Below are 21659 nucleotides of genomic sequence, written 5' to 3'. Positions count from 1 at the left end.
TACAGCTGCACTATTATAACATGGGGGATGCACGCTACTGGGCTCTTCCATGAATTCTGACAGGCCTTTCCACGATGACTTCTGCTACTAAATTGCAGGACCCAATTACTGGCTAAACCTACTGCCATCAAGCTTTCCAATTAGAGCACAGAGGGGAACCCTGGCCACTAGCTGTAATGGACGGCAGCACGGGTGATGAGTCACAGGAAGCTGTGAGAAAGAGAGGGAAGGACAGGCAAGAAGGAAAAGAGTGCCATCCTTTATCTTCCACTGCCAGTGTTGAAACAGATGAAGATGTTGTGACTGCTCAAGACAACGCAATGCAATAATCTTACTGAAACAGAGAGGCTCTTTCATTGGAGGACACCTTTTTTTAATCATTGGCCTGAAGAAATTTGGAAGTGAATTAGGGGAAGATTTACTTGATACAATGACAGGGAAATCTTAAAATATGCTTTTAAAACTCTAAAATTACCTGCTCCCAAATTTCCCCAAACTTAATAACAAAACATAAACCCCATAAAAGTATACTGAAGTTTCTTGGATGTAATATACACCTCTATAATGTGACAGCTATTCCTAAAGGTTTTCAATTACATTTCCCCAAAGCATGCGGCAAAAAAACCCCTTCCACTCTGTTAATTAGGTGTCAGACACGGAGACTAAACATAAACAGTGACAGATTATATTACGCAAAGGGATTACCTCCATTTGCAGTGTCATAAAGCATTCACAGATAATTTGTAGCACTTAACTTCGGGGAAAGTTCATCCAAACAGAAAGAGAAACATGTCACCATTTGATATGACATTTTTCTTTACTGCTTTTGAGAGAAGAAAAAATAACTTTAGTGTAAGGAAAAGTCTCGACCACACAACCTATCATGTTTGTTGTGCCTCATGTGTAACATCATCAGTTAAAGACCCTCAGAATCAATTAGGTGATTTTTAATGTATTATACACAAATCTTAAAAAGCATGCCTAATAAATCAGAGTTGATGGATACTGAAGGTGCAGTATGCATAAAGAAAGGAAAATGGTATAATTTCAAAGTAAAGTTGTCCTCTTGACAGTCTCCCTTCTCTGTTCTATGTTCCTTCAGCCTAATGAGCAGCAGCATATACCGACCGACATATTTGCAACGCAAGCTTGATCAATAGGCTCGACCAGAGTCGTCTGCCAGCGAGGCAGCCCAGGAGTTTGTTGTATAATCCAGCTTTTTATGAAGCTAAATATTACCTAAGTCTGCCTTGGCTGAGGCCAAGTGTGACAACTACAGTGAGTGCCAGTGCAGGAATAAACAAATTTTACTGCAGGATTTTTCATCATTAAATAAGGCTTTCCACCATCTAAAGGGTTGGTGCAAGCTTCAGTGCCAATGGGGATGCTCTACTCAGCTGTGATGAATTGTTTTCCTACACGTCTGTCATTGGTTCTTCAGCTGGCAGGTGAATGAGGACTTCTCAGATTGAAAGGGCAGCACGGGAAATGGGTCATCTGGGTCCCTTTTTTTTTTAACGTTTTGCTGTCACACAAAGTTTAGAAAAGATTTTTAATTTTATGTCCCCAAATTAAGTACGAACAGTCTGAATGGGTCCTCACCATAAGACCATAAGACCAAACCTATGAATTATCGAAATCAGTAAAATGAAAAGAAGCTATTCTGCACAAGAAGCTGTACTACTTTTCAGCACTACTTTAACATGAAATTTAACTGTGAAGAAGGTCATGCACAGTGCTGGTCGATAGAGGTACTGTCTCTTGTAGATTATTAAATAAATGTATGTATGGCATGTTTTTTATTTATTTATTCTACTGGATTTGTGTTTTTCAGCAGTGGCAGTGTTGGAGGCTCTTCACTTACTCTACTGCTGCTATTTCTTTTTTTAAAGAGTCTGGCCAGTGTTCAGTTAGCCTTCAATGCTGGAGAAGCCTCTCAGATGAGAGTTGAAATGTCTTCATGAACCTAAAAAAGAAGTCCAGTTGCTTTCAACTCAAGCTCTTCAGACTACCATGACACGAAAGCCCGAGAACCTACACGGACACTCTGGCTAATGAAATCCAACAGCATCTCATCTGAAGGGAATGCACTTGCAGATCAGCCAACAAGAACTAGCAATGATTATCGAATATCGAGAAGTCGTCATTAAGTTTAATACAGGACTATAACTACGAGCCGTACAATAAAATGTGTCCGACTCAGCAAGATTACATACGCAGGACAAATATGTAGAGTCAAAGACAACTACTGCTGTTAAAAAAAGTCCTCAAATAATACATGAACACAAGGTCAGGCATAAACGACAGCCCTCAAAGCTAGCATGTCAGAAGTCTGCAAGAACTTGAGCAGTTTGGGGTCAAAGGTAATCAAATAGTTCCCTGTGAACTTGAAACAGTTCCCTGTGTTTTGCACATCCCTCACAGGACCACACACCCTTGTCCCATCTACCCCATGATGCAATGGGGTAGATGGATTTTATAAAGTCTGTAAAAACAGCCAAGTGAAAATGCAGACCACTTGAATTACAACAACGACACAAAAACCTGCCTCAGTCTGTTTTCAATGGATTCCTCAGATAATGACAGTTTAATGCCATTCTTTTTTAGTGTGTTTGTACCTTTGTGTGTGCCACAGGCTTGCACTGTGTGCTTTTAAACAAATGTTATACCATACGTGACTCCAATCCTATAAACTTTGAAAGTAGCTTTAGTTTTAGCTTCAACATCAACTGCTGAACTCCCATAGTGTAATTAAACATATCAATCTCAATAATTTTCAACAGAAAAAAATAAAGCAAAAACACACGCTCAGCCATACGGCAATAATAAAAAGCAATAAAAACGTCCCGAAAAAGAGATGTTTTCTTTTTCTTTCCATTTATTTGAGCCCAGCAGCAATTGAGGAGGTGGACTAACTGGTGGAATGGCAGTACCAAGACATAAAACCTCATCATCCCTTATTGCTTGTCTGTTTTTGGCATCTCTTCATATTCTAAGATCTCCTCGTGGCTACGATGTTGGGCAGGTTAATAAAGGATTAGGACGTTAGGAGCTGCAGCACACAGCAAATAGCTGAAGACACAAATAGATTCCTGGCAAGTGCACATTAGATGATGAACATTATTCCATAATGGTATCATTAAGTATGATGAATCCAGTGATTTACCCGATTAATGTACTGCACGAATTTGCTTGAGGGCCTGGTGACAGTGTATAATGGCGGTACAGTATGATGACTTACTGTATGTCAGTAGCGACACTATACAGATAGAAGCTGGCATGTGTGAAACAAGCACAAGTCGAGTATTTTGTAACATAGGTGCACTCTCTACTACATCTGCAGCAGATAGTGTCTTTCCCATCGATGTGACCTGGTTGTGTTTTGTTGCTGACTCTCAGTAAGCACCTACACATAACTGGATCACTGTTAATGCACCTGGCATACATTCTCACAGTGAAATCTATGCCAATTACTTTAGTTGCAAGCCTGAAGTTATTATTTTTTTCCTCTCAGTTTATGTCAGTGGCCCACTTTTTCGCTTCGAGGCATCATTCGTGTGTGACTGAAACAGAAATGACCCCAATACCGTGGTAACAATAACACACTGGTGAGGCGATGATATCCTTGGAGAAAAAGAAAGAATCGGACAAACATTGGACAATTCTACCTCAAGCCTCCAAAATGCACTTGCAATGTATGGACGTCGCCGGAGTCATAGAGCGAAACAATTTTCACCACGTCGAAGGTGTGTTATTAGACAGAACGACTTCTGTTATCAGGAGGTTGAAGTTGAGACTTTATCAGTATTTCATGCAAACTGTGTGTATTTATTCTAATAACACACGAGTCATTAATTTGGGAGCTGGTGAGATGATCAAGGCGATAAAAGACAAAAAGAATTGTGAAAGTAAAATCAAACATGCTGAGAACACGCTTTGCCCTGTGCAGCAATGTGAGGAAACTATAGACACCGTTTCTATTCAACTTGTAATTAACCATAACTTTATGATAATATTCCTGTCATGACCTAATGGTGCAAAAATAACATGCTTCCGCAAATGTCACAACCAATACATATGATGAGTAATTGCCAGTGAGGTTAACGATGCACAAAGCGTGATTATGGAGAGCTTGTTACCAATTTCATGCACTTCTGGGGATTTCGTGAATTAAGGGAAATCAATTGATGAAAATGAACTTTTCGAAATACCTTGTGAGAGGCAATTAATCTTCAATGGGAGAGCTGCACTGGCCATGTAATTCAAAGATAAGCTATCTAATTTATTCATGCTAATCAGCGTCTTTAAAGCCACAGCATCTTGCTTATAAACAAAATTCCTCTACGTGTGGGACACTTAAATCTCAAGGATGATTGCTGGTTTTTCAATTAGCTGCATGGCAGCAAAGTGTCTCTGATTGGTGTGGCTACTCACAGGCCCCTTAAATAGTTTACTGTCACAAATAAACAGAGAGACTGTGAGAGGGCATGCAGCTTTCAGGCTGCAAAATGTGAGCCAGGGATTAAATGACCACTGCTATGGGTGCATCTCAACTCTTAGCTTGTGTGTATGAACTAATAATGTGATGGGACACAATCTTGGCCTCCATCTGTCACTGATCCTAAAGGTCAAAGTTCAACCTTTAGAGCCTGGGTCTTGATTAATGGGGAGAAAGCAGTTTGCAGCTAGCACACACACACAGTCATAACAAAAGAGCTGAGCTCAGTGGGTGTTTGGATCTGCTCTTTATTGGCCCGCTGCTCATCAGTAGGTCTTTGTGTTTCATTATTTATGAAAAAAAATGTGGATTATTAGTTAAAAGTAGTTATTTAATAGAAAACAAAAATGCTGTACTCATAAAAGTGATTGTGTAATTACGTTTTCTATTAAATTGATGCATTCCCATAAACTTCATTCACATGAAGCCACCACCTTGAGTACAGTGTCAGAGATGGCCATTCTTCACAATCGCCTTGTATGTATCTGGCTAGAGACAGGCTACAAACATATAGGCCAAGTGAGTTACTTACAGATCACAAACAGCTCTTTCAGTTGTATATGACCATTTAACGTTTAATCATCTAGCTCATTATGACTTTCTACTCCTCCTTCCTCTTTTCCACCTCATCCGCTTCCTCCTCACCTCAAGCCTTATCACCTGAACTGAATTCAGGGCTCTAACACACAAAAACATTCATAAACATGCTTATTTGTTCCTGACATTGTTACACTTAGTTACTGTCAGCAGATCAGACGTGCGACCCTCCTGTCCCACTGCAGCTGACAGCGAGCTAGCTAAAAAACAACAACAGCTGGTTATAAACTAACATTATGCCAGCTAACGTTAGGCTGAGTGTCCTGAAAGTCCTAATGTGTCCTAATTGCTTTTGAAAAACAGTTTTATTAAATTTCACATTGCAAAAATGACAGAATGACATTGCAAGAACAGCAGGTCCTAATGTCGGCTAACGGGGGTAAAAACATCGGCTCACCTCCGTTTCTCTGTCATCAGACAGAAGTGAGCTTTGCTGACTCGTATCAAGACTCCTTTTACAAACTTTCACGGCCTCCTCTATAGTGAACACATGGGCGCCAGGTGAGATAAAATACTGACTGATAGTTTAAACTCACTAAAGATGAATGGTGGCCAGAACTGCTTGTCCTACAACATCCACCGTAGCTAGGGTTGTGAAGAAAACGGAATTCAGTTGACTGCAATCTGCAATATACTGACATCTAGTGGTGAGATTGTACACACTGTAGCTTTAAGATGCAAAATACCAACCCTGTTAAAATAGCGCCAAGCAGCTGTAGTTTTCGTCTATAGCGCGTACATCTCAGGGAGTAGATACATAAAACGATCGCTGATACCGAACACTGTCTTGTGTGTGCGATTTTAGAGATGCTGTTTTTCAACTACCCAGTTTCTCAGTGAATCTAAATTTAAGATGCCTTTCTGTGCTTTTCATCATACTTGTCAGAGTGCCCTTGAGAGTTCTGATGAGCGTCTTTGAGCACATTAACATAATCTCCACTGGGCTTCTGGAAGACCCTTAACCATCAAAGCAATGCGCACTGCCCTGCCTTTGTTTGTCCATTTGTAGTGCAATTACTGTGAAATATTGCTACGTATCCCTGTGACTGGGCCATGTGGAGCAAAAGAAATCTACATTTTCATGAAGTGCGATGAACTGTCCGGGAAAGTTGGAATCGCGTCGAAACGCACTCGTGGATTGTTTGTCAAACTCACTTCCTCTCCTTCTGTCTACCTCAGTCATGATTTATTCCTCTCATTGGTGAGTCATATAAGTCCGTGATAAATAGCATCGGCTGCCAAAACAATTCAAGGTTCAAGTGCATAAGAGGATTAGTGATTACACTCAGAGTTTGTGTGTGTGTGGGGGGGTGCATCTATGTAGTATGCACATCTGTGCACAACCACAAACACTGAAAGTGTCTGCATACAGCACGTGTATTATCTGTGTGTGCTCCATTCATTCTGATGGTGCTCCTGTATCAACTGCTTCTCTTCACAGTCGTCCCCATGGGTTGGTAAAGGGAGATTTGGATTAAAAAACACGTAGGTAATACAGGGCAATTCCTGTCCAGTGAGAGCTTTGGAAAGGCCAAAGTCATGAATATTCAATAAATTGCTCATTATTAAAAACTATCAGCTACTTTGCCGAATACAGATGTCAGTTCCTGCTATTTGTTTACGCTGTTAGTCTCGAAAGATAAAGATGTTAATACAGAACACCAGGACTCTGATCATTTTAAATAAGCATCCCACCTCTGATTTGCCTGTTTTTGTGTCTATGATAATACATCATGTGTCAGGTCACTACAGATGAATGCTGCAGTATCCAGAACATGTAGGTTGAATGTCATGGTTAGACTACTAGTACATAGCTACTGTAAGCATGTATAAATCTAGTGCGTAGATTTTCATTGCACTACAGTAGTGAACTGATGATTCTTTTTATCATCTAAAGATTATTTTAAGTTTAATATTTATTTTGGGGATAAACTACCAAAAGTCCACGGCTATTTATTGTATGGTAGTGAGGAGGCTACATTACAATACACAGCTCTTTTAACATCTGTTTCTATTTTTTTCTGTACATTGGTGTAGCAAATTTGTTCTGTATATGTGTTTATGTGAGCTGCTGAGGAATTTTCTATCTATCTGTCTGCCTATCTGTCTAAAATGTGTGCATAGACTTTCTAAAACAGTCTTATCCTTGAGTTAATTTTGACCTAAACCACTTTTGACCTAAAAGTGGAACAATCCTGCATGTCAAAAATGTGATTCTTTGAGACGGTAAGGAAAAAAAGGTCTGATGCAGTCGCTTAGTTGGAGGGCTCGTTGAATCTAACAAAGACGGAGGGTCTCTGTGACCAGACTTCTACGACAGCTAGTAGTCAAGGAAGCCAACAAAGAGGAAATCTCTCCCTGCTCTTTAATTGCACTTTGGGCAGAAGATAAATCTCGCGGACGAGACAGGCGGGCGGCACCCCACTGCTGGTGGTCAGTTTACATTCAGGGTGATGTATGCAACAGTGCTGTAAGGCCAGAGAGCGCAGCCTGTGATATTTATCTGCCCAATTAGGGCCAGTATATCTCTGAGACGTCTGCCAGTGTTTCCCCCCCAGCAAATCAGTTTCACAGCCATCCCACCATTGATGAAGGTTATGCTGTATGATAAACACAGCCTAGAGGACAAGCACGCTTGTATCCACACACAAGTGAGAGAATTCTTATTTCTGTTGTGATTTACACCTCTGAGAACCAAATGTTTAACACCACAAAAGCCATGGGCTGACACGTCTAAGCCTGACTGACTGTGTGAACAGTCAGTCAGGCTTAGGGGGAGAACGATGCCAGAGTAGCACGCATGTTCACAATTCAAAAGTTCAAATCGGACGGCATGTGGCAGGAAAAACTGGGCAAGGACTGGGTAATGTATGCTCATGAAAATGAAATAGACATTTTCATTTGAAAAGCAATCAGGGTTTATATACGACTACGTATGACTTTTAAACAAACCAAAAGAAAAACAGTCATCACAAAATGTTAAAGTCCAAATCCCTCTGTTCTACCGAAGATTAGTCAGGTAGAAAAAACCAACAAAAGTCATATTTGGAGCCACGTTAAAATTGTTTCTAGTAAGTTTTAGTGATTACTCTTTGTTTCCCTGATCATGTTTTAGTCGAGCAGGACCAGGACTCGACTGCTCAACTCCCTGCTCGACTTCCTGCAGGTATCTCTGTTTCTGCTCTGCAGTTACTGGTTCTACTGTGTCGATTGTCATCTCTCCGTGCCTCCCCGTCATCACCACAGTTGGTCACAGCAGTAAAATGTGTCCCTGATTTATCATTATTTGGTTTGTCTGTTTTCTAAACTACTGACAGAGTAAACACTGATCAACACTTAATACGAACTACTTGCAGGTGGGGTCACGTTTAATTATTTAGGACATCACAACAGTAAATGGATTACTCTACATGTCTCATTCTCACATTCATACAAGACCTTTTTCCTACATCTAACTGCTTTTTATTTGATCATTAATCCCTCCTTCCTGCACTGAAAAAAACAACCAGACTAATCTGAGGTGTGTAAGCGGGAATAAGAATGTGTCACAGACAAAATTAAAAAAAGAAAAAGAAAAACAGCACGAGACGACAACAGCAAGTGACTAATTTTGACAACTCAACCAACTCAAAGGTTCTCAGAAGTCTTAAATCATGATTTTATTGCACCTAATGAGACAAGATGAACAACATCACCCGCATCAAACGAGATGACGATGTGGAAACATAATGGGGAATTCAGTCTGCTAATTCTTCTAGCGTGGTATGCCTATATTGTTCCAGCACAAATGCTGTGACAATGTAAAACATGTCGAACTCACCATGACAACAGCCAGACATGAAGTTTAAGAAAAGGCTAATTAAAGAAAAAAGGCACTGAGAGTTAACAGCGAGGCTTTTTACTTGAATAAGACACAATTAACAGTTAAAAGAGAGGAAACTGGAATTAAAGCCTAATTAGGTCTTGGTTCAAATAAAGGCCAAGTTCCCGCTTTACCTGAAGTAAATAAAGCTTTGATTTAAGCAGCTACAGCTACCCATGATTCATTAAATCACTTTTCAAGTTTATTTCTATTATATTTTAATTAAATTATACATCTTATGCATGTTGACTCGTGTAATGTTTTCTCACATGCTCGACTCTTTTTAAAACAATTTTGGCCTTCCCGGCATTAAAGGTGTTATCTAAGCTGGAGTGTCTGTGCACTTTCACGACTCGAGGTAATTTATTGAATATTTATGGCTATCGGCAACAATGAGTGACAGCAGAGATTTATTTTTCCTGCCCATTAATCTAATGTTATCCACGAGTACAGGCATGCAGAGAACACATGAAAAAAACCAGAGGATAATTGAAGTGGGACACCATCCAAGAAAATTCACGGGGAGTAACTCTACATTCTGTGCTTTTCGGTGGAAACAAACCCATTACTATAATCTGGAGAATAAAGCTATACAGCGCATACATTTCAAAGTACAAAAAGTATAAAAATAAACATCACTCCATATTTTATTGTTAATAAAATAAAACCAGCATGCACAAGGCAATTACATTTTTACATAATAGATCACGTGGAATGTAATTTTGAGGAATTTACAGACGTAAAAGGTGACAATGTGGAGGCAAATTTCATGTTAAGCTCTTTTACCTGTGAATACCGTTCAAGGCTCCAAATGAAAGTTTTCTCCACTCAAGCTGCCTCTATTCTCTATTCTCTAGAGAAGACAGACGTGAGAGCGGCTGACCTTTAACCTCACTCATTTTAATTAACAATGCCTAATATCAGCCATTTTCATAATGAGGATTCACTTCAGGCTCACGCAGATGCTCAACCAACTGCACACACGCGCACATGTGCATGCAGTTGTACAAATATATATTGCTGCATGCATGCAAACACCTCGTGATGAGAGAAATTTACAAGAGCTTAGATAAAAATTCACAAACACAGACACCCACACAGAGACACACACACACACACAAACGTGCAATGATTGGTGGCTAACTAAATGTCAGGGGCCATAATGGCAAATCTGTTCCTTTCAACGCACTCATATTCTCTCCACACTTTCCCCTGCAATATAAATGGCAGCCACATTGTTTCAGTGCATTATTATTCCACTGAGGCCTTGATACTCAGTTATTCCAGCTGATGCTGATTCACTATTCCCTGTTCATAGAACATCTTTTCACAGGCATTAGAAGCTATTGCAGTAATGTTGTCAAAGTGTCTGTTTTCCACTTTGATAGCAATCATCGTGCAACAAGAGCAGTCTTTCAGTCTTCCAAGTCTTTCATCTAAAACTAGATAAAACTAGATAAGTCAATAATCTCAGTGTAATTCATCTTTTTTTAATTAAAATCTAATTTTATCTTAATAAAATTTCTAGTTGTAACAGTAATTCTAGCTCAGCTAAAATGTAACTTTGGTTAATGTAACTAAAAACATCAAGTGTAACACACTACAGCTATAAAATGCTCAGCATTGGTCTCCACATTGCTTTATATACATTGTTATACCTTAGTAGTGAAGAGTGTGTCGTTCCCACAACACTGCTTTCCTCCCGAGGTCCCCGCAGCTGTTGAAAGGAATGACTTACACAAAGACTGGAAGTCCCTCTATATGCACGTAAACCAGTTCACAGAACTCCGATAATCACAGAATGTTTTCCTTCAACATGTGCTTGAGCTTAGCGCAGCTGTGCAGTAGGCTTTGTTTCTATTGGTCGTGCGAAGGTGTGTCACAGATCGCAGCGGTCAAAGTTCAACTGACCGTGCTTAACTCTATAGCCTACCTGTGTTTGTCATGGCCCTACGTCTGTTTTTCCAGCTTCCAGAGTTCTTGGACTCTCTACTTCAGTGGTTTCGATATAATGAGATTCCTGGTTTGTTTTTATGTTGTTTCTTATTTGTGTAGTACTTTGGGAACTCAGTCTTGTCCTTGGTTCCCTTTGTGTCCCTCTGCCTCCCTAGTTTTATCTCCGTGTCTGGGTTGTCTCCGTGTCCTGTGTCCCTGGTTGTCTGGCTTCCCTGTTTAGTTCTGTCAAGTTAGTAAGTCTAAGTTCTGGCCCCTGTGTTAATTACTTCCTCTTTTACTCCTGGGTCCTTGTCCCATTATATCATGTTCAGCTTCCTTTTCTCTGTCTCCTTAGACAGATTCTGTTCAGCCATGTTTTCCACCTGTTGCCAGTTACCTTGACATCTTGTCTCTATATTGCCTCCTTTGTCCTTTATCATGATCTCCCTCATGGTTCCCATGCTTTGTGTCTTCCTAGTGTCCCGTTTCCCCTTTGTGAAGTAAATTCAGTTCCTGGCATTCCTAGTGTATTAGTATTCCTAGTATACTTGTATTTGTGTACCTAGAGTTTATCTTATGAGCTTCATAGTAAAGCTCTTTTGAGTTCACTGTACTCAAATGGCCTCCACAGTCGCCAGATCTCGGTGCGGCAGAGCATCTCTAGAATGTGGCGGTGCAGGAGATTTGCATCATGGATTTGCAGGCAGTGGGTGAAGCTATCATCTCAAAATGGACCAAAATCTCTGAGGAATGTTTCGGACACCTTGTTGAATCTATGCAATGAAGAACTAAGGCATTTCTGAAGGCAAAAGGAGGGTCCAAACTGATATTAGCAGTGTTTAAATTTACCGGTGAGTTTATCTTCCTCTATGATATAATACATGCAACTGTTTGGCAAGAAAGTCTTAGTCACTGGAGAAACACTGGGATTACATGGCTGTCAGATGATACAATCAAATTCTGGGAAAATTGCAGGTTAAGTCCAACGCACACAGAGAGAAAGATCATGTTTATTACTCATTTAAAAATAAAAAAGCTGCATTTCTGTCCTTATCGGCTGAAATGACTGCTTATACAGGAAAATTACTCCTCTGATTGTTCATTCCTTGTAACGCTTGTAGGCTATTAGAGTAAATGTCTAATCTAATAGCAGCATTCAGTTTAATCTTCAGGTAAGCTGCATCGACTGTTGACAAAATGTCCCGCCGTGTTTCAGTTTCACTGAAATATGCAGAAGTTAACTTTAAACTTTTTAAGCTACTTGACATCGAGTTTAAAAGGAAAATTGTTTAACCAATATGTGCAGCGGGAGCAATCTGTTTGAAATTGAATCAAGAGCAAAGCAGAGCTAGGTTGCAATTACGTGTAAATTTTATAACATCGATGTCACTAATACTCAAGTGGAGTTTGTGACAGTCAGTGAAGGAGAAATGGCAACGCAAAGGCATTCGTTGTGTGGATTTTGTCACAGAGGTGCTTTAGCGATGCTTGACAGGACTGTATTTTCGGGCTCAGGTCACGAGAAAATGAAATCTTTTTTTTAAAACACCCAACAATTAATGAGACTGACAGAATCATAGCACATTACGAATAAACTGCGATTTGCTTGGTCTTTTTATGCCATGTAATTACACACTGCTTCTGCGCTGACATTAAAGAGAGGAGCTGCAACCGGAGGTTTAACCCTCCATTTCTCTTCTCGCTGTGAAACACTCTTTCCAGGCTGACTCACTCCATGGGCGTGGGCGACTTTTCACTGTGGATCCGCTTTGATCCATATTAATGTCCAAAGCATTTTCATCACATACAGGATTACTGCTCACATTTTTGAAAAACGTTAACCCCTACGAAGCAATACACCACGCCAGGGCAACATGTAAAATCCCACATGAAATCCTATATCTTTAGACATACTGCATTATGTGAACAAGATTTCTCTTAACAAATTCATGGTGATGAAACCTTGAAATGCATTTCCAATGCCTGTGTGAGCAGCTACTGATGGTGAAAGGAAGTATGCTTCTTTCCCCTTCCTCGCTGTGACAAGATATTCTTAGATGAGAGGTGCTGTGCATATTTAATGCATTATCACATCTACAATCTTAATTAACCGAGAGCGAGGAATAGAATGGCGGCTGAGGAGGAGGCCGCTTATGTGATGTACAGAAGGGGCGGGCTGGGCCTGATGCCAATCTTTCAGTATCCTGCATCAGATGCTGTTCGGGGGGGGATTGCTGCTAAGTTAGTGTGAGCGGGATGGAGAGAGGAGAATATGCAGACGAGGAAGAACAGCAGGGTTCACATGAACTAGTTACTTCATGGTCAGAGCATTTCGCATTCACTCAATAATCAGTGCACAGCCACAAGGCAGAGCCCATTTGGTTTAATCTTGTTAAGTCGAGTATTTGAAGAATGGTCTAACTGCTCGGCACCTGTGCCAAAAGTACCTGGAGGAAAACAGGGACCCTTTAGTAATTTAGCAGACCCCCTGTGGCCTTATGATCACTGCTTTTGGCTGAGATTACGTGAGAGAGAGAGGGCGAGCGGGCACTGGCACCTTCAGAGGACTGTTGTTGTGATTTCAATTTAAAAAAAAAAAAAGTAGATCTGGAGTTGAGCTGAGTTTAATCTTTGCATCACTCTGTGGAATATGAATATGCTTCTCTGCATCCGACAGACCCGCAGTCCTCTCATCTTCCTATTTTTGTTTTGGCGCACTGAGCTTACTCCATGTGCAATGACAACAAAGAGAAAATGTGGTGCCGAGACGGTGCCCTCGGCGTTGTGTGTCTCAGAGCTGTAATGCCAGTGCAATTCTGAACAATTTTTCCACCCACCTATCAGGGGCGCCGTTTGCAAAAAAGCTATGGGGGGTGGGAGGGGCACAGATGCAAATGTCTAATTTGCTGAGGTGACATAAGGTCTCTGAGGGGGATAAATGTCACACTGAGATTAAATGATTCTTAGAGAAGACAGCAAAGTCATATCCCACCTCTAGCCTCTAATAGAGCAGCATGTGATTCATGCATTAAGAAGCGTGACGATAACTAGAGATTCCTGGTGCCGTAGGTTTGGGTAAGGAGAAATCCCGAGGGATGCGACTCCAGAGAAGGAGGGAAAAAAATTCTCGTCTTTACCTCCGTCTTCATCCGCTCGTATAAAACTGACGTTATTTTTCATTGCCATAAATAATGTAAAGGTTTCTGCTGAGCGAGAGACGACTAAAAAGGCAACACATGGAGATTCAGTTTTTTAAAAAAAGAAGAAAAAAAGTAGAACAATTCCAAAAACAGCTTTACATATTTATCAAAGTTACAAACTTTCAGTGGGTTCTCAATTTGCCAAGTCATCATTGTTAAGGGACTGGTGAATTTTAAGGATTTATGAAGCGAAGCGTTGAACATTACTTCCATCTCCATCACAAGCTGTCCCTTAAAAATGTCCAACTTTTGGCAAATGTTCCTCGCTTGTATTTTAGCATTCGTCTTTTCTGCCCCACAGCTTGGTGAAATATTCAAATATCTCCATTTTCAAATCTGTAAATGACCGGATGCAAGAAAGCCACTCCCTGCACTGCAGACAAAGATATTCATTTCAGATAAGCATAATTGCTCGGTGGATCAACTAGTCAAAGACCCAACCATGCACCTGAAATGAGTTGAGACCATTGCATATTTTCATGCAGTAATCCCTTCTTGCTCCAATTTTCCATGTTACTCTTCCATGGTGCACCGTCAAGCAAAGTAAAAACGCCCCACAAAAATCCAACGCCATGAAATCCTTTTAAGTCAACTGTAACATTTGTGTTGCGGTATTAATAAATGTTGCATGCTTGGACTGAAAAGCTCAGATTAAAGTGTCTGTTTTTTTTTCTTAGCAAGTCTTCCCTTTCATTTCAGCAGATGAAAAAAACAGCATGCTCCCAGAAGCCTCTGCAACATGACAGAGCGGCTCCTCTGCTACATCTCATCTGTAAAGAAATCCCTCTGTTCTCGATGAGTGGGCTTAAGCATGTGTACACAACTACCACACAGTGACAGGTAAGGTTTCCCAGTGCACAGTTTTGACAAAGAAAATGAACTGAAGTACAATATGGTGTAAAATGGCCAGAAGACCACACATATGCTTTGGGACAGAATGGCTGGCAATGTAATGAACCAAATTTTTTAACTAGCTCTAGCGACCTGTCAAAGACATGCCTATCGGCATTCATCAGCTGGAGGTAGTCATCTGTATTTCAGCATACTTCCTGCCTGCAGCTCCCTCTCAGATACACAGAGCTGTCTCTCCATTTGCCTGATGACTCAACAGATTTAGATACATAACACAATCAAAACGCCATCAAGCTTTACTGAAAGCTGATAACAGCATAAGTACATTTAGGGATCTCCATGTTTTACACTTTTTCACATGATTATATCGTCCGCTCATCATCCATCAAGGAAACAGTGACCACATCCCTTCATATAGCGTTCAGATATTTTTGTTTTCTGCTATCACTACCCAGTCTTTGTCCTACACTACAGGTTTAACGAAGCTGCAGGCTCTCTGCTAAACAGCTTCTGTTCAGCCTCGTTATTGTTTATGTGAAATAAAATGCAGTTCTCAGAGTATAATGCACTGACATCACTGACTTTGATGGTCAACATGTTACATTTGCGAACAACAGTTGCTATTTGTAGGTCAAACTTTTGCCAAATCTTAGCCATTATGTCACATCCATCAGGAATTCTAGCCATTCCAAGACTTATTATGCAGCTGACAGCTGGCACATTAGCTTCGGTTTGATTGTGGCCATATGGCCAGTGGTGAGGAGCTGCCATGACCCACAACACCCCTGGTAAGATTCCCATTACAAACTGTTCTTCGGAAAACCAACGCCTACAAAAACATGACGGTGGTGCAGCTCACATTACTGCCTGCCAAGCAGCTGATTACAGTTTATCACATACATATTTAGAAACATGGTGTACCTGTAAAATGTGGCCCGAGCACAGGGAAAGCAACTCTATGTGCGTTCTGTCCATGTGAATATCAGCAAATAAAAGCAGTCTTCACTCTCTTCCCTCCACTCTAGTCAATCCTAGAATTGCTTATAACGGCTGCTCAATGGGGCAAATTCAACAATGTGAACACAATAGGTTAGTGTAAAAAAAGTATGAGATTTTCTTAGTATAACCTCCAGACAAAGGTGCTTTCATTATAACCTTTTGACCAGCAATTAGCCCTAACTTATAGGGATGTGTTGACCTTTTCTCTCCTGGTACCTAACCCCAAGCAGTCTTACTAATACCAGTGCCCATTTGCACCCCTCCATTAAAAATTTGCATTACACATCTTACTGCATGGATCTCATTGAAATTCCAGCTCCTAAAAGTTCAACATAAGAAGCACAATCATTCTGTATTACTGAGCTTACAGATATAATACAATTTCAAGCTTCTGTGTGCCTTTTCAAAATGACTTTTCCTTAAAAAAAAAGTGCAGAAAATGTACTTTTCAGAAAAAGTTTGATGCGTCAACCTTTAATAAAGGCAACTGAATGCCAATGGCCACTTTTATTACCTACACAGGAAGGGACATGCAGAACAGTGTTTCGTGCCCCATCTTACTGATATGTGATCTACTTTATAAAATCAGTATTCAAGGCCAGTTTGAGGAATCTCTTTAAAGTGAACAGACACATTTCTAGAAGTAAATTCATCATTCGCTGAGAGGAAGCGAACGCCTGTGTGCTTGTGTTGGTGTGTGCGTGCGTCTGGGGGTGTATGCTTTCACTTGAGGAAACGCTAACAAGGCTCAAGACTGCTGATGGACACATTGGCAGAGGCGGGATTTGCCCCTGTGACCTTTCAGCTATAGCACAGTGGCTATAACTGCAGAGGCGCTGCGGTGCTCTGAGGAGTTGACAAGTGCTGATAGAACTCTGCATTTATATTAAAGGTTTAAGCCCATCTTCATTAACAAACAATAAGTGAGGCTATGGATGCTCGATTTCTTGATGAGAGATTAAAAAGAAATTAGATAAGGTGCATTTGCACTAAAGACTTCTCATGACTCTGAGGGTACCAGCTCACCGGGGAGCTGCCGGAGAACTACAAACTTTCAGGGGGCTTGTTTTTTTCTGCTTGCATTCGCACAGCCAATTATATTGACCTGTTTTTGCTTGCTGTTGTCATCTTTGTGAATGGTGGCACGCCCCACTCTGTGATGTTGTTTTAGCTTGCCGTGCACTCTTTAGTTTTAATTACCTGAGGCACACGCCACAGCTGTAGTGGCTGGTGTAGAGACCCGCGTGTACGAGTAGGTCAGATTTACCACCTTTTAATTGATAGATGAGTGAAGCTCAAAGATTCCCAGATTATAGACAGGAAGCTGCTACAACGGCTTGAAAAGATGAGACTTTCTGGAGAAAACGCTTCAACTTCTTCTGTTTTACATCAGCACTGATTCAGCACACATAACATCCATCATTAAGAAGAAGACTGCAGGGAGTCAAGCGCCAGCATGAACAGTTATGGGGCTGTGATGTGGTCACAGTTGACGCAGGTAACAACAAACAGGAAGGAGACGACAGCAGAATCGGAAAGGCCGAGTTTCAACCAGAAAAGTTTTTCAGCAAAGTGACGACAACCGGCCCAAGAAGGAGGTTACACACTAAATCTAATCTGTAGCTCTATCCACTATCTATCCACCTGCTGTAACTTTATTATGCTAACCTGCACAGACGGATCAGCAGAGCTGTGTCGGTGCAGCTCCACAAAGTCAGTGCGATCTTTCACTTTCTTCTAATCCTGTCTCCGTTTGAGATTTACTGATGCCAAATATATCACGCTGACAGAAAAAAAATCTCATATTTTTCACGTGTTCTTATATGTAAGAATAAAACCTGGACTTCACTGTTGATTTCAGTTTTTGACTCCAACTTTCACTCAGACAGCTGATGTTTACCTGCAATTTTGTCTGCAGGTTTGCCAGAAAGTTACAATCAACTAAAAGATTTTTCTATGAAACGTTGTCCTTTGTGGACTGACACGAAAATGGATGGGGTGGAGTCCGTCCTCCAAAAAAGGACCTATAAAAAAGTACCAGGAGTATAGCATTTAAATTCTGTGACCCTTTAAAACCGACAGGATTGTTAGGATTGTTAACCAAAGGCCATTTTTGAACGGCAGCACAGTGAATGCGCTCTCATCAGCAGCCAAACAAGCACAATTGTTCAAACACCACTTTGTACCTTCGAAACCAACCGTAGTTGCCGCTCTACGCCCACACAGTTTAATATTTGCACACTACAGGCAGCAGATTAAGAAATTTGGGGAAACAGACTGTTTTAAAAGCGCGCTGCTTTCATGTTGTGCTGCTTGTTGAACAGGGACGGACACCTGAGAAGGTAAACAGTGATTTGTTTTGACTACTCTTCTTATCCCCGGTGAAAAGTGCTACCTCACAGGATAGCAGTTTACAGAAGCGCCGTCCGTGCTGTTTGCGAATTGATGTGACTCTTTTTTTTTTCTTTTCCAAACCCTGGTGCTCTTGTACCAGTTTAACGTGGATAAAGGCGAAACAAATACTTTCAATTACGGCTCACAACAAACAAATCAAACTGCAGGTAGGATCACATGCCTGAAAAGAATTTTCATAAGCTCTCTCCATATGTCACAACAGAGACGCCAGCTGGAGAGCTATTTCCACTTGCACATTTCACATATCACTGCTCAAACTTCAGTGCTCCTGACCCTCACCTCTTCTATTAATACTGTGCTGCTTGTGCGGAGGTGTGCAACATTATGTTTTCATAAATTAATCCTTACCTTGGCTAGGCTTAAAGCAGAATGAGAATAATTTGTTGTGCATTTTCAATTAATCTGATACCTGCCGAGGGGTGTGTGTGTGTGTGTGTGTGTGTGTGTGTGTGTGTGTGTGTGTGTGTGTGTGAATGTAGGCCAGGAGACAATGTTGTGAAATAAATATTAGGATTAAGAGAGAGACATTTTTTAATGAAATCTTCACATCAGCCTAGAAAAGAAACATAACATGGGTGGGCCCATTAAAATCCCTAAAAGAATGCACGCTGCCCGAGATAAAGCTCAATGCAGACAACCTCTAAAAAGCTCAGTACCAGCACATTTGTGTCGAAAACTAAAATTTACAACATTATCGTCTGCTAAGCAATGCATAGTGCATATATAGCATATCAGCATGTGCAGGATGTAGTTAAAAGTTATCAGAATTGGATCTCTTTTTGTTTTGCCTGCTGCGACAAAATCCAGAGAGGCCTGATTAAAGCTACTTTGCCTCCAGTAATTTAAACCAACCGGCTTTTTGCTGCATGGCCTGCGGGCATACAATGTACCTTAAAATGTCGGTTTCCCGTCACCGAAGCAATTTCTCAAACCTTTGCCTTTGTGAGCAAGACATAAGGTGTTAGATCAGAAAAGGCACAGGACGGAAGCTGCAGCTCGCTTTTTGTGATGCTTTAAAACTCTGCGTCTACAATTTAAACAACCAAAATTGAACTGCAGATATGTGCAGACAACTGAAACACGTGCATGCTTGGAAATGGAACAATCTAAGTTATGATAATCACCAACATATACATACTAATGAACATATGCTACACACAGACAAAGTAAAGAACACGCATGGCCTGCACGCACCTTTTACAATGAGGTTGAGGAGCTTTGGCCGTGGGTTACGCTCACTCTGAATCGAGCATGTGTAAAGGCCATCATCAGTTACATCCACTTTCTGTATCTGAAGGCTGTACTCATGTTTGTCTCCAACACTGGACACTATGGACACACGTGGATCCACAGACCACTTGTCATTCCCTGCGAATATGATGCTTGAGCGGTTCAGCCAGGCTCCTTTAGAGATCCCATCCAACAAGTAGCACCTGGATCAACAAAAAAAAGACACATTTAGATTTACTTGGAAAAACACATCCGTCTCAAAGTATTTTTAAGTCATCATCTTTGCTGAAGAATGTCTTTGACTTATTAGCAATGTCTAGAAAATGTCACCTTTCTTGACAAATATTACTGTCTTCCTATTCAGAAGACACCTCCTGCTGTTTATTATTTTTTTAACTCGGAAAACAGGTGAAATCTTTAATGTGCCAAAAAGCGAGTCTCACAAAATACAGAAATCTCATCAACTTGACAAAGTGATTTAACATGTAAGAAGTTCAAGGTTGCTTTGAGATTTGATTTGTTTTGAGACTAAATTATCCCAAAGCCATCAGAATAACAAAGACTGCGCTGTTGTTGACACTCTAAACAAGTTCAAAGTGAAATTCTTTGTCACATTTTTAGTGGCATTTTAACAGTTAAGTGTTAATAGGCATCTTTATACTTAAGCAGTTGACTGACTGAAGGTGCGTCTGACTTAATTTAAGGCAAACTGATGAGTTTTATGACAAAAAGACACAAACTACAGCAGTCAGAAAAGAAACACTTGGGACTGTACTCCAAACAGAGTCCGAGCAGATTGTGAGTGCCTGTTGCCCTAACACACACCCATGTGCGAAGAGCAGCACGGTTTACAGTCTAGAGATTCAAACCTTCAACCTTTGCATCACCAGGTAAGGTTACTTACTGACTGCAATGGGGAGACATGGTTGTCAACACACCAAGCCAGAAATTTAGACAATGACATAGCGTGTGCCAAACTGAGATATGTTTGTGTCTTTGAAGGCAGAAATCTTAAAGTATTCAAAATGGGAAACAGGGATGGGCAAAATTATAGGATGATATTTCAAGGAAATTAGATATTTCTGGTATTTCTGACAGTATAGAAAAAAAAATAGTGAACGATGCTTTATCAGTGATTGCAACATGCAGGAAGCGGCATCTTTTACAGCAAGTAAAATAAAGGGCATTTCCTTCCTTCTTTTCCAATCAGTTACTGTTAATGAAAACTACCTAATTTGAAGTGTGAATCTGCTGCTACAGGGTGCCAGCAAGGGCAGCCTTGTGGTGGTATATTAATGTGTGTCTTAAAGTGTCATATTTAGATATCATTGCCATAGCAACACCTTGTGTTTGCAGAACAGCGAGACAAGCCCAGGCATGTCTGCCAGCAAGAGCCACATATTACGTCTCAGATGACGATTTAGTAGCTAAAAGGAAGTTACTTGAACAACGTCTGATGAAGAACGGTGATTTGCAAAATATGCAAGAAAACTGCTCCTGCAGTCGATTCTGTTCCACCACTTGAGACAAACACACAACATCGTGCACAATCAGGCAACAAAGAGATACTAGCAGCTGGTGATGACGGTTACTTTAAGCAGCTGGTTCAAACGTTTGACCCGTGCATATATACATATATGAAAACATTATATATGCCCAAGTTTCATAGTGTTAGATTTTATTATACAGTAGTGTCTGTGTTTGCAGCACTAACTGAAAACTGCATCGACAAACCATGGCCAGTCATTTTTGGCAGTTTTCAGTGGATCACTTTGAAATATTGGAGGGAGCAGTGGAACAAGAAAGAGCTCCCACAGTGTGCATTTGATGTAGAGTGCAGGTACACCACCACCACCACCACCTTCTTAGATAGGTAACCAACTTCCACTCTCGTTGAGCCCTGCCATTTATACACTTATGCTATGTGCAGCATAAGATCACATCACGGTCCCACCCAGAGTGGAAAAGGCCAGCTATTGCCTGATTTTCTTTTCCAATTACAACACCGTAGTTTGTGTTCCTGCCTCCTGTACTGTGTGATCTGCAGTTTTAAGCCTCATGTACAGCTAGC

At 40.7% G+C, this 21659-nt stretch overlaps 1 protein-coding gene across 2 annotated transcripts in view; it reads right to left on the bottom strand.

Annotated features, from left to right (window-relative positions):
• negr1 (neuronal growth regulator 1) overlaps positions 1 to 21659 on the bottom strand; it is a 160828-nt gene that overhangs the window by 90623 nt on the left and 48546 nt on the right. For both annotated transcript variants that reach the window (XM_005923370.3, XM_005923371.3), the window contains exon 2: positions 19553 to 19791. In XM_005923370.3, the coding sequence (XP_005923432.1) occupies positions 19553 to 19791 (239 nt within the window). The remainder of the gene's footprint in view (positions 1 to 19552; positions 19792 to 21659) is intronic.

This window comes from Haplochromis burtoni, unplaced genomic scaffold (assembly GCF_018398535.1).
Source record: "Haplochromis burtoni strain Fernald_Lab_line unplaced genomic scaffold, NCSU_Asbu1 Contig_5, whole genome shotgun sequence".
Taxonomy (NCBI): domain Eukaryota; kingdom Metazoa; phylum Chordata; class Actinopteri; order Cichliformes; family Cichlidae; genus Haplochromis; species Haplochromis burtoni.
This window is presented reverse-complemented; position numbering and strand designations above follow the sequence as displayed.